Raw genomic sequence first — 15,068 nt, forward strand, 5'->3', positions numbered from 1 at the left:
AGAATGTTTTTAATATTTTAAAAAAACAAATAAGTCTGGAGGTCCCCTAAAACACCATTTTTCTCTCGTCCACCCCCTGATAACCAAACTGGATCTAGACTCAAATTTAAATGTTTTTTTTAATTTTATTTTTTCACTGATGTCTTTTGGAATTGTCAGAACATTTTTTAAGTAATATAATATTTAAATAATAATTATTTTTCATAGAACGTGTCCCAAAACATGTTAGTAGAACCTGTTGATTTTTGTCCTTTTATGTCTCGTTTTTGTCATTTTGTGTGTTGTTTTTGTCATGTCTCATTTTTGTTGATTTGTGTCATTTTGTGTCTTGTATTTGTTATTGTGTATCATTTTGTGTCCAGTTTTTGTTGTTTTGTGTCTCATTTTTGTCATTTTGTGTTGTTTTTTGTTATTTTGTATCATTTTGTGTTGTTTTTTGTCATTTTGTATCATTTTGTGTTGTTTTTGTCATTTTGTGTCATTTTGTGTCTTGTTTTTGTCGTTTTCTGTCATCTTATGTGCCGTTTTTGTTATTTTGTGCGTGGTTTTGGTCATTTTGTCTCTCATTTTTCTTATTTTATGTCTCTTTTTTTGTCATTTCCTGCCTTGTTTTTGTCGTTTCCATCCTCCATCAGTGTTCCTACAGAATGTGTAGATCAAAGCTATGTCCTCTCTTCTATTTTCCATCTTTTCATCCATTGTCAGCCTTGATTGAATGTCTCTCTCTACCTCATATTATCAGGATCAGACTCATTCTTTGGACTGTTTTCCATCAGTGGTCAGCAGTAACAGCTAGCTAAATATCTAGCTTCTACTGCTGAGAGAAAGATCACATTAGCATGGATTAGAGTAGGGTTAGCAACAACACAGAAACATGGAATAAAAATGAGACAATCAATACCTATTATTGATCAATGTGGAGCAGAAACCTGGAACAGAGAAGGTTTATGTTTCAAACAGGAGGTGTCACAGTGAAATAATCCCCGTTTTCAGCTGTTTCTGTGAGAGAATGTTTGATATTTTAAGGTTTTTATGACCCTGAACAGCCAAGCGTGAACTGTTCCTCCTGCTTTAGTGTTTTATCTCCATCATAGTGATGTGAGCGGATAAATCAGCTCTCTGTGGGAGGACCGGGCCGAGCTACGAGCTATTAAAGTTGGAGATGGGATTAAAAATAGATTTGAGAGTTTTCAGTCTTTGTCCAGCAGGAAGATGAAAGACGAGGCTGAGCTGAATATTTCTGACTGACGGAGCGAGAAAACTGCTTCAGAAGAGTCCAGTTACACCCTGAGTGTGTGTGTGTGTGTGTGTGTGTGTGTGTGTGTGTGTGTGTCACTCGGGTGATTTATTGTGGTGAAAGCGTCACACCGGACTCACAAGCGTGACATTCGGTTTAAAGTGTCCAGAAAATGATTGAAGGTGAACGAGGCGTCATGGAAACACAACTGAGTGTGTTTGTGTGTCTCTTTGTGACTGTTTTGTGCCTCATTTTTGTCATTCTGTATCTCTTTGTTATCGTTTAATGTCTCTTTATGGTCATTTTGTTGTTGTTTTGTGTCTCTTTCTGGTAGTTTTGTGTGTCTTTGCGGTTCTCTCCACTCTCGTCACAGAGTTTGTTGCTTCCTGACCTTGGACAAACTTCCTTTAGCTTCTCTGGACTCGGTAAACTCGAGGAAACAGGAGCTTTGACGTCACTGAAGCTGTTTGTCGTTCAGACGGAGGTTGAATAAAGGTTAAGTCCAGGTTAATAAGGTTTACACAGCGAGCTCTCAGCGCTTCATGAATGATGTCCACAGCAGCAGATGTTAAAGGACTTTCATCAGCAGTACCGTGAGGAGGAGAGTAAAGTTCTCCCAGCGTCTGGACGCTCGAAACTATTGACGAACGTGTTGAGGCTGAAACGATCGAGCAGCTCAGATCCAAAGAGCATTTCTTCCTCAGTTAGAGCCGACAGGCTGTTAGCTCGGCTCCGATTCCCCCGAACGAGGCCGACTCCACAGATCAATAGAGGAAATGGTAACGCAGAGAAATTAGAGCGAGGAGCCGAGGAGGAGAATGAGCTGCTGATTGGAAAACAGGACGAAAAGGTCGAGAAAGACGAGACATCAGATCATTTAGAGTTTAACAAATGAGCTGCTGGAAGCTGTTCATCACCGAGGGGCTGAAACAACAACACTGGTCACCATCAAACATCCATCAGTCCTACAACAGAACCTCCAAGGAACCTCCACAGAACCTCCTCAGAACATCTGGTTCTTCATCTCCAGTGACCTAATCAATTATCAAACCTTCATACTGGGAATATTTCCAAAGTTCCATGTTCTTGAAGTCCAGTCTCCAGTTGTCAGTAGGTCTACTCTAGAACTTTCTCCAGTTGTCAGTAGGTCTACTCTAGAACTTTCTCCAGTTGTCAGTAGGTCTACTCTAGAACTTTCTCCAGGGGACGTTCTCCTTTCCTACTTCCAGTCTTTAAGTTTAGTCTCAGAACAGTCCAGGTCCTTGAAGTCCATAGAGGTGGGTCCAGATTTATCTCTTTTTAATGGACTTTTTCAGAACTTCATCAGTCCAGCAGATAGAACCATGACATTTAGGAGGAGAACCACATCTGAGTTCTGATAAAAACTGACACTAGATCAGTTTTACATCCATCCAGGTGTCACAGTCTGAACACTACATCTGGTTTCTGTTCATTTTCTCTAGAACCACCTTTAAGCATCATTATTATGGGATGTATCATAGTTTCGTGTTACAAAGCTTCAAAAATTTTCCCCCAAAACTTGTAAAATTATCAAAACATCACACTGAATGATACAAACAAGAAACCAAACAATAAAGAAAAGAAAAACAAGTTTAAAAATGACTAAAACAACAATCCAAGATGACGACATTAAGGAAAAACCTGACCTACACACAAAGAAACATCACAGAAACGCACACAAAATGACAGAAGAAGAAAGAATCCACACAAAACTGGAAAAACGAAAGGCAGACAAAATGACCAAACAGGTCAGTTTTACATCCATCCGGTGCTTTTGTGTCTCTTTGTGGTCATTTTGTGTCTATTCTTGTTGTTTTTCATCTCTTTGTCGTCATTAAACAGCAGATGTGAAACAATCCTGAGCTTATAGAGGTGATAAAAAAAAAACGATGCACATAAAACTAAAAACCTCACATCAGAACACCTCGTAGAACAGAAAACTTGGCCATCCTGAGTGTTTCCTGACTGAAGTTGGAACATTTGACACGGCGGCTGGACGTTAATGAAAGCTTCGTTTGGAGGCAGAGTGGGACTGAAAGCGGCTGAAGGCCACCAGAGCAGCTCGTCATGCTGCCGGCTGGTGTTTAACATCCCTGTTGACTCGACTCGCTCAGGTAGAAAAAACAACAACAAACAAAAACAGTGAAACCCAACAAACTGAGACTTCATCCTCAGCATCAGCATCATCCTCTGCAGAGACTCACCATCAGCTCATCGTTTATCCGACCTCAGCTGGAAGATTACTGAGGGAAATAACTCAGTAAAGAGCTCAAAACACTAGTCTGAAGTGAGGAAAAGAAACAAGAGAGAAGTGAAGCAGCTTTTTGTTGCAGGAACTCAATAATCCCAGGTGTCCATGAACTCAGCAGTGAAGCCGATAAATCAGATAATCGTTGGAAATAAACTGGAAACCTCAGAGATAATGATTAAAACTAATTATTCTTACTTCCTGTATTAAATCCACCTTCTGCTGTTTGCTCTCCAACATTTATCAGCAGTTTCTGTGTTTCTTATTCAAACTTTATTGCAGAAAAGGTGTTGCAGTGAAGTCTGAGGTTTCCTACATGACTTGAACACATCACAAAGATCCAGGAGCATAAAAATACACATTTAACAACTCGGAAATAAAAAAACTAAAGAGATTAAATCAGATTTTAGCACTTCCTGTCTTCTGGTTGTTGTTTTGTATCTCTTTGGTGACATTTTGTGTCTTTTTGTGGTTGTTTTGTGTTTTTAAGTTGTTATTCTGTAACTTTTCTGTTAGTTTTGTGTCTTTTTGTTGTTTTATGTTTATTTGTGGTCGTTTTGTGTTTTTTGAGGCTATTTTGTGTCTCTTTGTGGGTGTTTTGTGTCTTGTTGTTGTTTTGTGTTTGTGATTATTTTGAGTCTCTGTGGTTGTTATGTATCTTTTTGTTGCTGTTTTGTGTCTCTTTGTAGGTGCTTTGTGTCTTATTGTTGTTGTTTTGTGCTTATTTGTGGTTGTTTTGTGTCTCTTTATGGTTGTTATGTATCTTTTTGTTGCTGTTTTGTGTCTCTTTGTGGGTGTTTTGTGTTTATTTGTGGTTATTTTAAGTCTCTTTGTGGTTGTTATGTATCTTTTTGTTGCTGTTTTGTGTCTCTTTGTGGGTGTTTTGTGCCTCTGTGGTCGTTTTGTCTCTTATTGTTGTAGTTTTGTGTCTCTGTGGTCTTTTTTTGTCTTTTTGTTGTTGTTTTGTGTCTTTTTGTGGGTGTTTTGTGTCTCTTTGTGGTCGTTTTATGTCTTTTTGTTGTTGTTTTGTGTCTTTTTGTCATTATTCTGTATCTTTTTTCGGTTGTGTGTCTCTTTGCAGCTGTTTTTTTATCACCTTGAAGCTGTTTTGTGTGTTTTTGTTGTGTTTTACAGTTTTTTGTGGTCATGTTGTGTCTTTGTGAACCTGCAGTGTGTATTTTCGTGCTGCAGCTGTAGAACAGAGTGTTTCTTCTCTGGTCGGCTGTTTTTTCTTTTTTAAACACGGTATTTTGTGAGCAGCTGAAGGGATGTAAACAGACTTTAAATGAGCTGCATTATTCTCTCCAACATTCTGGCCTTGTTCTGGTGTTTCTCCGAGCGTGACTCAGCTCCATTTATCTCTGACAGCTCGGTCCCACCAGATCACCGCTATCCCATCATGCATCTCTTCCCTGAAGATAACCGTCCACTGCTCTGGTTCCAGCAGTGAAGCTCTGCTGGACATCGTCACGGATTCTGATCCTATAGACCCAGTCCTCCTGAAAATCTGTGTTCTCTGAGTTTTACTCAAAATGTTAGAGACGACCAACAAAGAACAAGAGACGGAATAGAGATGGAAAAGACATACAACAGAAATTTAACAGAGATAGAGATGGAACAGATAGAACAGAGATAGAACAGGTTTTACATTTGGTTTGGACTAAACCTACCTCCATTAGGAACCAGCACTGAGCTAGCAACAAGCTAACACTGATGTAACACTGAGCTAATTTAAAACAATGCTAAAGTAGCATTCAGCTAACATTGATCAAACATCAAGCTAACAGTGGCCTAAAGCTAAGCTGACACTAAGCTAACAGTGACCTAAAGCTAAGCTAGCATTGAGCTAACACTAAGCTAACAAGATATGTTGTTGGTGAACTGTGGATCCTCTGCAGCCTCAGACTGTTGGGCTGAATCCCAAACCGCCCCCTACACACTATCCCTACACACTATCCCTACACACTACCCCTCCGTTTGCGTGTTCCCGCGGAGGGTCCTCCATATTAAGGGCCGTCCCAAACCGCATAGTGCGGAGGGGGAGTGGACTGTTCAGCCCTTAAATAGCGAGTCTGCATCGATGCTCACTCTGGACAACTTTTTCAGGAAGTGCAACGTCGAAATGGAGGAGGAAACAACATATCGATGTGAGTTCCACATGCGTCCATTATTTCTCCCACGCCTTTTTCACACTGACAGAACATCACAAAAAGAGTGGTGAAAAAAGATAAATCAAAAGAAACAAATCTTCTTCTCTGCTGACGTTTGATTTAATTGTGCGCCCCCTGACACCTTAAAATTTGAACACAACTGACAGAATTCATTTATTTATTCATTTGTTGGATTTGAAATGCCAGATAATAGGATTGGAAAACATGTGGGATGACTTCAAGTTATTTGAAGCAGAATGTAGCCCCTACATCATTGCCTGCAACCTGTGCCACAGCGCGACAGCCATGACAGTAGGCGTCTTTGTGTTACCATGGCGATGACGTCTTCCATTTTCCGGTGAGGCGACAGGGCGTCCCATTCCTGACGATCGTATTTATACCCTCCCCCTTCAATAATAGGTGCCCTCCACAGCTGCGAGTGTGACTTCTTTTGGAGTGACACTCGGTAGTGGAGGGGGAGTGTGTAGGGGGCGGTTTGGGATTCAGCCTTGGTTTCATCCATTCTCTGGTCATCAGCAGCTGAAAGCTGAGAGCTCGTCAGTAAAATAATCTGATTCCTGACCAGGTTTCCTCCTTAAGAGAAACAGCAGACCGAACAAACAAAGCTGGAATGCTAAATGAAGCGAAGCTCACACAAACATGCCATTGTAATGAAACTCAGAGAGGACGGCCTGATAAGAGGCAGTTAATTAACGAGGGCTGTTTGTGGCGAACAGGGCGAGTTATCGTTGCCCCGCTGCTCCGCTCCCCTGGTGCTTGAACACAAACGCAGAGAGCAAAGCAATTCCCCAGGAGCTCGCTTTAATTTCTTCCACTGAACCATGTTAACCTCCAGCACCACCGGAAATTAGGTTGAAAGAAGCTTAAGGCTCCAAACAAGATGAAGCAAACAGCAGCATCCCAGAATGTAAATGAGCTGAAGGAGGGAAAAGATCCAGACCTGAAGGACCTGAAACCTCCAGCAGCAGCTTCACATCTGGATGAAACTATTTTAGAGTGTTTCCAGTTGATCAGCTGCAGGTTTGTGTCTGACAGCAGAGAAACGTCGTCAAGAGGTTAAAGCAGCTCCTCCTGGATTATCATGTAATCCCTGATATTCATCAGCCACAGGTAAGAGGTCGTCTGACTACAGTTACAGTGCTGAGATCCTCATGGAGATAACAGCTGGATGACTCCTCCATCATCTACAGCTGCTGTCAGCCTCAGAACATCTGCACACCTGAGGACAAACACCTGAGGACCATCACCTGAGGACCAATACCTGAGGACCAACACCTGAGGACCAACACCTGAGGACCAGCACCTGAGGACAAACACCTGAGGACCAGCACCTGAGAACAAACACCTGAGGACCAGCACCTGAGGACCAGCACCTGAGGACAAACACCTGAGGACCAGCACCTGAGAACAAACACCTGAGGACCAGCACCTGAGGATAAACACCTGAGGACCAACGCCTGAGGCCCAACACCTGAGGACCAACGCCTGAGGACCAACACCTGAGGACCAACACCTGAGGACCAACACCTGAGGACCAACACCTGAGGACAAACACCTGAGGACCAACACCTGAGGACAAACACCTGAGGACCAACACCTGAGGACCAACACCTGAAGACAAACACCTGAGGACCAGCACCTGAGGACCAGCACCTGAGGACCAACACCTGAAGACAAACACCTGAGGACCAACACCTGAGGACCAACACCTGAAGACAAACACCTGAGGACAAACACCTGAGGACAAACACCTGAGGACCAACACTTGAGGACAAACACCTGAGGACAAACACCTGAAGACAAACACCTGAGGACTAACACCTGAGGACCAACACCTGAAGACAAACACCTGAGGACCAGCACCTGAGGACCAGCACCTGAGGACCAACACCTGAAGACAAACACCTGAGGACCAGCACCTGAGGACCAGCACCTGAGGACAAACACCTGAAGACAAACACCTGAGGACTAACACCTGAGGACCAACACCTGAAGACAAACACCTGAGGACCAGCACCTGAGGACTAACACCTGAGGACCAACACCTGAAGACAAACACCTGAGGACCAGCACCTGAGGACCAGCACCTGAGGACCAACACCTGAAGACAAACACCTGAGGACCAACACCTGAGGACCAACACCTGAAGACAAACACCTGAGGACAAACACCTGAGGACAAACACCTGAGGACAAACACTTGAGGACAAACACCTGAGGACAAACACCTGAAGACAAACACCTGAGGACTAACACCTGAGGACCAACACCTGAAGACAAACACCTGAGGACCAACACCTGAGGACCAGCACCTGAGGACAAACACCTGAGGACAAACACCTGAAGACAAACACCTGAGGACCAACACCTGAGGACAAACACCTGAGGACAAACACCTGAAAACAAACACCTGAAAACAAACACCTGAGGACTAACACCTGAGGACCAACACCTGAAGACAAACACCTGAGGACCAGCACCTGAGGACCAGCACCTGAGGACCAACACCTGAAGACAAACACCTAAGGACCAACACCTGAGGACCAACACCTGAAGACAAACACCTGAGGACCAACACCTGAGGACAAACACCTGAAGACAAACACCTGAGGACCAACACCTGAGGACCAGCACCTGAAGACCAACACCTGAGGACAAACACCTGAGGACAATCACCTTAGGACCAGCACCTGAGGACCAGCACCTGAAGACCAACACCTGAGGACAAACACCTTAGGACCAGCACCTGAGGACCAGCACCTGAGGATAAACACCTGAAGACCAACACCTGAAGACCAACACCTGAGGACCAACGGCTGACTAACAAACAGGTCCTTATTAACCCTCCGAACACCAAAACCCTCCAGCAGATTGTTCTAGAGAAGAATCTCCAGATGTTCAGCTTTCCAACGGTCCTTAAACGTCTCATCTGTGGTGAAATATAACTGGTTTATTCTTCACATCTCAACTAAAAATATACCAAAAATAGAACAGTTAAAACCAACAACAACTCTTAAAACTCTTTATTTACACCTCTGGTTCTCCTTTAATGAGTCAACATCCAGAGAGTTTCCAGGTTGAACTGAAGACTTAGAATCAAATCAAAGCTTCAGGATGAATCAAATAAATCGAACACAGACAACAGAGAACAGAGAATCTAGTAGTTGGAGATCCATCCAACATGGAGAAACATTTACAGATGAGGAGCAGAGAAGAGAGGAAAAGTCTGAAGAGGAAGCACTGAAATTGTTAAATATTTACAAGATGAAAACAGAAATAAATCCTAAAACAACCACACAGATGAACCTTTCCTGAAGAAACATTAAACCTCGTGCAGCGCTGCTCTGCTCCCAGAGCTCCTGCTACGCTAATGCCATGCTAATGGTACGCTAACCCTTGCAAAACATTTTGATTAAAATGATGCGAAGTTTGACTGAAATTATTTAATATTTGTCTAAAACTCATCAAAGTGACTAAAATTTCATCCAAAATGACTCAAAATTCATCCACAGTCATTAAAATTTTAACTAATTAACAAAATTAGTTAAAATTGTCCACGGTAACAAGTATATTATTTTAGACTCAGACAACTTTAGTAATCCCTGGAGGGAAATGAAGTTCTTAGAGCAGCTGGATATTCAATAAACAATAAGAACACAGAATATTAGGATGTAAATAAATGAAAATAAATTAAACAAGTTGGAATAAATGAAGTAAACAAAGTAAAATAAAGTGAAATAAAATAAAACAATGTGAAATAAAATACAAATAAATTAAAGCAAAATAAAATAAAGCTAAAAAATAAAAATAAAAATAAAATAAGGTGAAATAAAATTAGAAATAATTTACCACAAAGTGAAATAAAATAAAAATAGAATAAGACATTAAAATAAAATAAAATAAAATATAATATAATTGAATTAAATAAAATTCAAAGTAAAATTAAAAATTAAAATAAATGAAATTAAAAATAAAATTAAATAAAATACAAATAAAATAAAGTTAAATAATAAAAATATCAAGGTGAAATATTTCATTAAATTATATTAGACTAAATTAAAAATAACAACAGACTAAAGATAGAGGGGGACTGGATTTACCTAACTTCTGTCTCTACTTCCTAGCTAGTAAGTTGCAGTATATTTCCAAATGGCTAAAACCTAGTAATGTAGATGAGTTATGGTTAGATGTAGAGCAAGCAATATGTGAGGACATAGCCGTTTCTGACTTGCCATTTATCAGCACAACTATTAAATCTCATCAGTGTTTCAAAAGCATTAATATCAGCTCCTCTTTAATGGCTTGGTGGGAATTTCTAAAATTAAGTAAGTCTTCAGTCATTCCATGTAAACTTACTCCAATCTGGAATAACCCTGACATTCTACAAAATAAAAAGATGATACATTTTACTCACTGGAGAAACCAAGGGATAAAACAGTTAGAACATATCATAGAAGATGGTAACTTTCTGTCATTTCACACACTCACTTCACAATATGGAATTAGCAACACAAAATTTTTAGAATACCACCAACTTAAATCAGTTATAGGAAAAAAATACACTCTCAACCAATTACACTGGCAGCTTCCTCTTAGAGTAGAAGAATTCTTAAATCTTCGTCCCCCAAAGCTATTATCAAAACTATATAGAATATTATCAAAGTCAGAAGATACAATCTTTCTTCCTACAGCAAAATGGGAAGCTGACCTATCCAGTAATCTTAATCAAAATGCATGGTCACAAATATGTTTAAATACCTTTAAAATGACAAAGAGCTCAAATATGCAACTTATACAATTTAAAATTCTGCACAGAGTTCATTATACAGGACAAAGGATGTTCAGGATGGGTCTGTCCCATTCGGATATTTGCTCACACTGCAGTGATAACATGACTGACAGTTACCTCCATGCCATGTGGTCCTGCACATCTGTGCAAAGGTTCTGGCTTGAGGTATGTGAAGACCTGTCATTATGGTTTAAATGCAACATTACTGCAAGTCCCACACTGTGCCTATTAGGTGACCTCGGTGAAATCAACATAGGATCTAACTCTGTATGTATGGTTCTCGCCAGCTTATGCATCACAAAGAAAACTATCCTTATAAATTGGAAAGCCAAAAACAATCTGAACAATAAGCAGTTTAGGAATCTCTTATTAGACTACATCAGCTTCGAGACAATGTCTGCAGGTTCAAAGGATCAGTTAGCTGATTTTCATTCCCTCTGGTCCCCTGTGATCAGCTCCATCACCTAATGTAAGGGGTGAATCGGGGCCTCGCCACCTTGGCGGTCGGATGTCGGTGCGGGGGCCCTGGGGACTGCGGGGGCTTGGTGCTGTCTTGGAGTGGGGGTCTGGGCTCCCGCGCTGGGGGGGTGGCTTTGTGCTTGGTCCAGTCTGGGGTCGGGGTGGGGCGGCGGTTGGGGCTCTCTGGCGGCGGTGGAGTTGGGTTGCCGGGGGGGCCTGGGCCGGTGGCTGCCGGCCCTGGGCCGGGTGGGCGGAGTGTTCTGGGGTGGGCGGGGTGCGGGGCCCTGGGTCCGGGTGTCTGGGGGTTGCCTCCTCCCTCGGGGGTGGGGGTCGGCCTTGCTGGGGGGCCTGGTTGGACCGGATGTGCTGCTGCGGGTCTGGGCCGGTGCCTGGCCGCTGCCTGGGGATCTGGGGTACAGGGGTGTGTGTGTGTGTGTGTGTGTGTGTGTGTGTGGGGGGGGGGGTTGGGGTGTGTGTGTGTGTGTGTGTGTGTGTGGGGGGGGGGGGGGGTTGGGGTGTGTGTGTGTGTGTGTGTGTGTGTGTGTGTGTGAGGGGGGTCCTGTGCCCTCGGGGGGCGGCCACGGTGGGCCTGGGGATGGTGGGCCCTGGGTTGGGCTCTTCTGCTGCCCTCTGTCCTCCCTCGCCTTTCCGCCTTTTGATGTGTGGCGGCTGCGTGCGTCTTTGGTCGGCGGGTCTCTGGCTGCGGTTGCTGTGGGCCCCGGTCTTGGTGGCGGCTGCTCCTGGCTTGTCCTGCCCTGGGGGGCGCCTGGGAAACGGGGGTGCCTATTGCCCTTAGTGGCTCGCCCTCTGGGGGGAAGTTTTCTTCCCTACAGATCTCATCCCCGGACCCCTCACTTCCTCTGCTCACATTCACACACATTTAGGGCTATGGGAGGTGTGCTCATTGTGCTGGGTGTGGTGGTGGGGGCCATCTAAGTGGCCCCATCCACTGCACCCTCTGATGGCTCACCTCTCAAGTTTTAATTGCACTTAGTCACTAAAGACAGCAAAATACTGATAACACACACTGCATCTGGGGGACACAGCATGCCGTGTAAGGTGGGCGGGGTTGCTCGGGTAGGCGGGACCTCCTGATGACCCCGCTTCCGGCACGGCTTAGCGACTACCCCCCAATTTTAATTGCAAACAACACAGATCTCACCAACAGTCATGTGCAGGGGAGGTGAGGGTAATGGGGTTCTTCACATCCCTGAGGGGGGTGAGGTGGGGGGGTGGGGAGGGGGGTGGGGAGGGGATGGGGGGGTGGGGTGCCCTGGATCCTTGGCTGCGGCGGGGGTGCCGGCCCATGCCGGGTGGCCGTCTGGGGTGGCTGGTTCCCCTGGCGATGTTGACCCTCTGCCTGGGGGGACGGGGGTTGCCTCTTGGTCGCCTGGGGCCCGGCCCCGCTGGACGCTGGGGTCCTGGCCGGGTTCTCCCTCTGCCCCCTTCCGGGCCGGTCCGTGGTCGTCCTTGTGGTTTGGTGGCTCGGGTCTCTGCTCTGGGATCACTGCTGGCTCGCCTGGTTCTTGTGGGCTCTTGGGCCCGCTTCTGGCCTTCACGGAGGTCAGAGGTCATAGTTGCATGATCACAGTCACAATTGCACCGTACTCTGCATGTGGACATAGCAACCATGTTGTCTTGGGGGGTGTTAAGTTTGTCCTGGTGCCAAAATATCAAAAGACATGTTTCCTCAGTTTGTGTGTTTCACATAGATGATTTGAATAATTACTAGCTGTGTTTCCTAACAAAACCCGTAGGATGCGTTCCGGTGTGTCTTTGTTAAGGTGTACTAGCTTGTTGTCTGTTGTGTTGGTTTCAATTGAAAGATAATTGTATTCTTGCACCCTTCCTTTACTCTTCACTATCCCCCCTTGTTGTTGTTGTTGTTTTGTTTTTTTCTTTCTCTCTTCTTGTTTCTTTCTTCCTGCCTTTCCCCTGTCAGGTCTGGCAAACTTATGAATATTTAACTAATCAACAAGTATTCAATCTAAATAAATTACTGTACAGTATCAAGGGGAGTCTTATACTTATAAACTCCCCTTGGAAAAGCAAACTTGTGTGGCACAATGTAGCAGCCAGATCCTCATTCTGCCTGCTCTGTTGCCGGACAGGACAAAAAAAAAGGAAAAAAAACAAAACATAAAGCAAAATAAAAAAGTGCATAAAGATTAAAAGAAATATAAAATATAACAGAAAATAATCAACAGAATATACAAGAGTAACAGTATTTTTAATGTTTTTTTTAAAGAGTATACAGAAATGTGCAAATGAACAGAAACACAAAAATAAAAGTCAGTAAAAATCAACAGGAATTGATGAGGTCAAGGAACAAATGAGAGAACATCTGTGGTACTGAAGCATAAATACTAAATCCAGAGATAATTCCATTATTATGGATTATTTTGTGGAGTGCAAATCAGATTCCAGAGCAGCAGAGATACAGAAGAACTGCTGATGTCTGAAAGCGGTTTACAGCGTGTGAATCTTGTTAAACATTTTGTTTTTTATCGTGAGAACAACCAGAGTTTCTGAGGTCTTTGGGGTTAATTTGAAGCATCGTTCCAGCAGCAGTTTAAACAGAAAGGATGAATCTGAATCTCCTTTATTGGGATTAATTTCAGCGATGTCGGTGAGGCACATTTACAAGTGCTGCAGGTAATCCCTCTAAGCTCTTTTAAACGAACCCACAGCTGCCAGGAAGAACTAATCGACCTCTGCTGCATGGATCAGAGCTCACAGATGAACAGATAAACAGTTCAATAAATAAATAAACAAACAGAGACTCTGGTGTTATTTAATGTTAAATCTCAGCAGGATGAAGCTGATCTGGTGGTTAATCAGCCGAAAATATCAATTCCTGATGATTTTTAGTTATTTTTGTTATTACATTTCTGTTCATTTGCATATTTCTGTGTGCTCGTTAAAAAAAATGTCACTTTTGTATATTCTGTAGATTTTTCTATTTCATATTTTATATATTTTGAATCTGATTTCACTTTATTTTTATTTTATTTTATTTTTTGCCATATTTCGTTTTTATTTTATTTCACTTCATTTTACTTATTTTTATTTAATTCTATTTCATTTAATTTTATTTTGATTTCATTTATTTATTAATCTTATTTAATTTTAATTTCATTAAATGTTTGTTTTATTTATTTTCATTGTACTTTGTTTTTTAATTTTATTTTATTTCACCTCATTTTATTTTATTTTATTTAACTGTATTTTATTTGTATTTTCTGGTGTTAAATGAGCCGAAAATGAAGCGTTCTCGCTTCGTTTTCAGCTCATTTAACATCAGAAACAGCTTCAGAGACGCCGCCTGTAAAGGGTTCAGTCCTGCCTCGAAGTATTCGTACTTTCCTGCAGTACTTGTACTTTCCTGCAGTACTTGTACTTTCCTGCAGTACTTGTACTTTCCTGCAGTACTTGTACTTTCCTGGAGTACTTGTACTTTCCTGGAGTACTTGTACTTTCCTGGAGTACTTGTACTTTCCTGGAGTACTTGTACTTCATTTAGCAGATGGAGTGGTTGTTTTTGCAGCAGTCACATTATCACAGCTTTTATTTTCACCTTCAGAGCGACTGGCGGCGTCGTTATTAGATCTGAAAGCAACATCTGGTTCCTGTAGAGCAGCAAAACAAATCATCAATGACAGAAGAGAGTGTGTGTGTGTGTGTGTGTGTGTGTGTGTGTGTGTGTGTGTGTGTGTGTGTGTGTGTGTGTGTGTGTGTGCTGTATTAATCCTCTGTGTTTGGACGTCAGCCTGCACAAACTTTGTCAGTCAGGATCCAAACAAAAGCTTTTCAGTAAAACACAGTTTGTACTCCAGAGTCCAGACACTGTAAAAAGACAGCGGTTAAATCTGCTGCACAAACCTGAAAATGTCCTTCTGGGACACCATAGTTTTTACTTTATTCTACTGTATGAAGGCACTGCATCTTCTTACACTTCTTACTGAAGATTTTACATTCAAAACATGAGATAATCGTTTGAATTTTGAGATATTTTAGCTGCTAATTGGAAGGAATTGGTGCTTTTCAGCCTGCAGGTGAAGTGTTTTTAGGTTCTCTGTGGGTTTTAAGTCCAGAAAAATATATGACAAATAAACCCTCCTGAGGTCCAAACATCCTGAACACT

The 15,068-nt window shown here is 42.6% G+C and overlaps 1 protein-coding gene across 1 annotated transcript; it reads right to left on the reverse strand.

Moving 5' to 3' along the window:
- Window positions 1-6,912: 6,912 nt before the first annotated feature.
- LOC127532972 (uncharacterized) lies at window positions 6,913-12,232 on the reverse strand. Its single transcript, XM_051944906.1, has 10 exons — window positions 12,087-12,232; window positions 11,490-11,690; window positions 10,962-11,324; window positions 8,367-8,450; window positions 8,213-8,310; window positions 7,933-8,044; window positions 7,863-7,890; window positions 7,457-7,820; window positions 7,079-7,330; window positions 6,913-6,994 (listed from the first exon to the last, which is right to left on the reverse strand). Exons 1-10 carry the CDS (start codon window positions 12,230-12,232, stop codon window positions 6,921-6,923), a joined length of 1,722 nt encoding a protein of 573 aa, XP_051800866.1. The 3' UTR covers window positions 6,913-6,920.
- Between the last annotated feature and the right edge of the window lie 2,836 nt (window positions 12,233-15,068).

This window comes from Acanthochromis polyacanthus, chromosome 2, assembly GCF_021347895.1.
Source record: "Acanthochromis polyacanthus isolate Apoly-LR-REF ecotype Palm Island chromosome 2, KAUST_Apoly_ChrSc, whole genome shotgun sequence".
In the NCBI taxonomy this organism is placed as follows: domain Eukaryota; kingdom Metazoa; phylum Chordata; class Actinopteri; family Pomacentridae; genus Acanthochromis; species Acanthochromis polyacanthus.

What these genes read in the sequence shown, in the direction of transcription:
- LOC127532972 (XM_051944906.1), bottom strand. Translation starts at nt 12,232, where the DNA reads ATGGGCCGGCACCCCCGCCGCAGCCAAGGATCCAGGGCACCCCACCCC. An exon ending in CTTCAGGTGTTGGTCCTCAG is followed by an intron (nt 7,891 to 7,932) that starts GTGTTAGTCCTC and finishes GTTTGTCCTCAG; the next exon opens with GTGTTTGTCCTCAAGTGTTT. An exon ending in CCTCAGGTGTTTGTTCTCAG is followed by an intron (nt 6,995 to 7,078) that starts GTGCTGGTCCTC and finishes GCTGGTCCTCAG; the next exon opens with GTGTTTGTCCTCAGGTGCTG.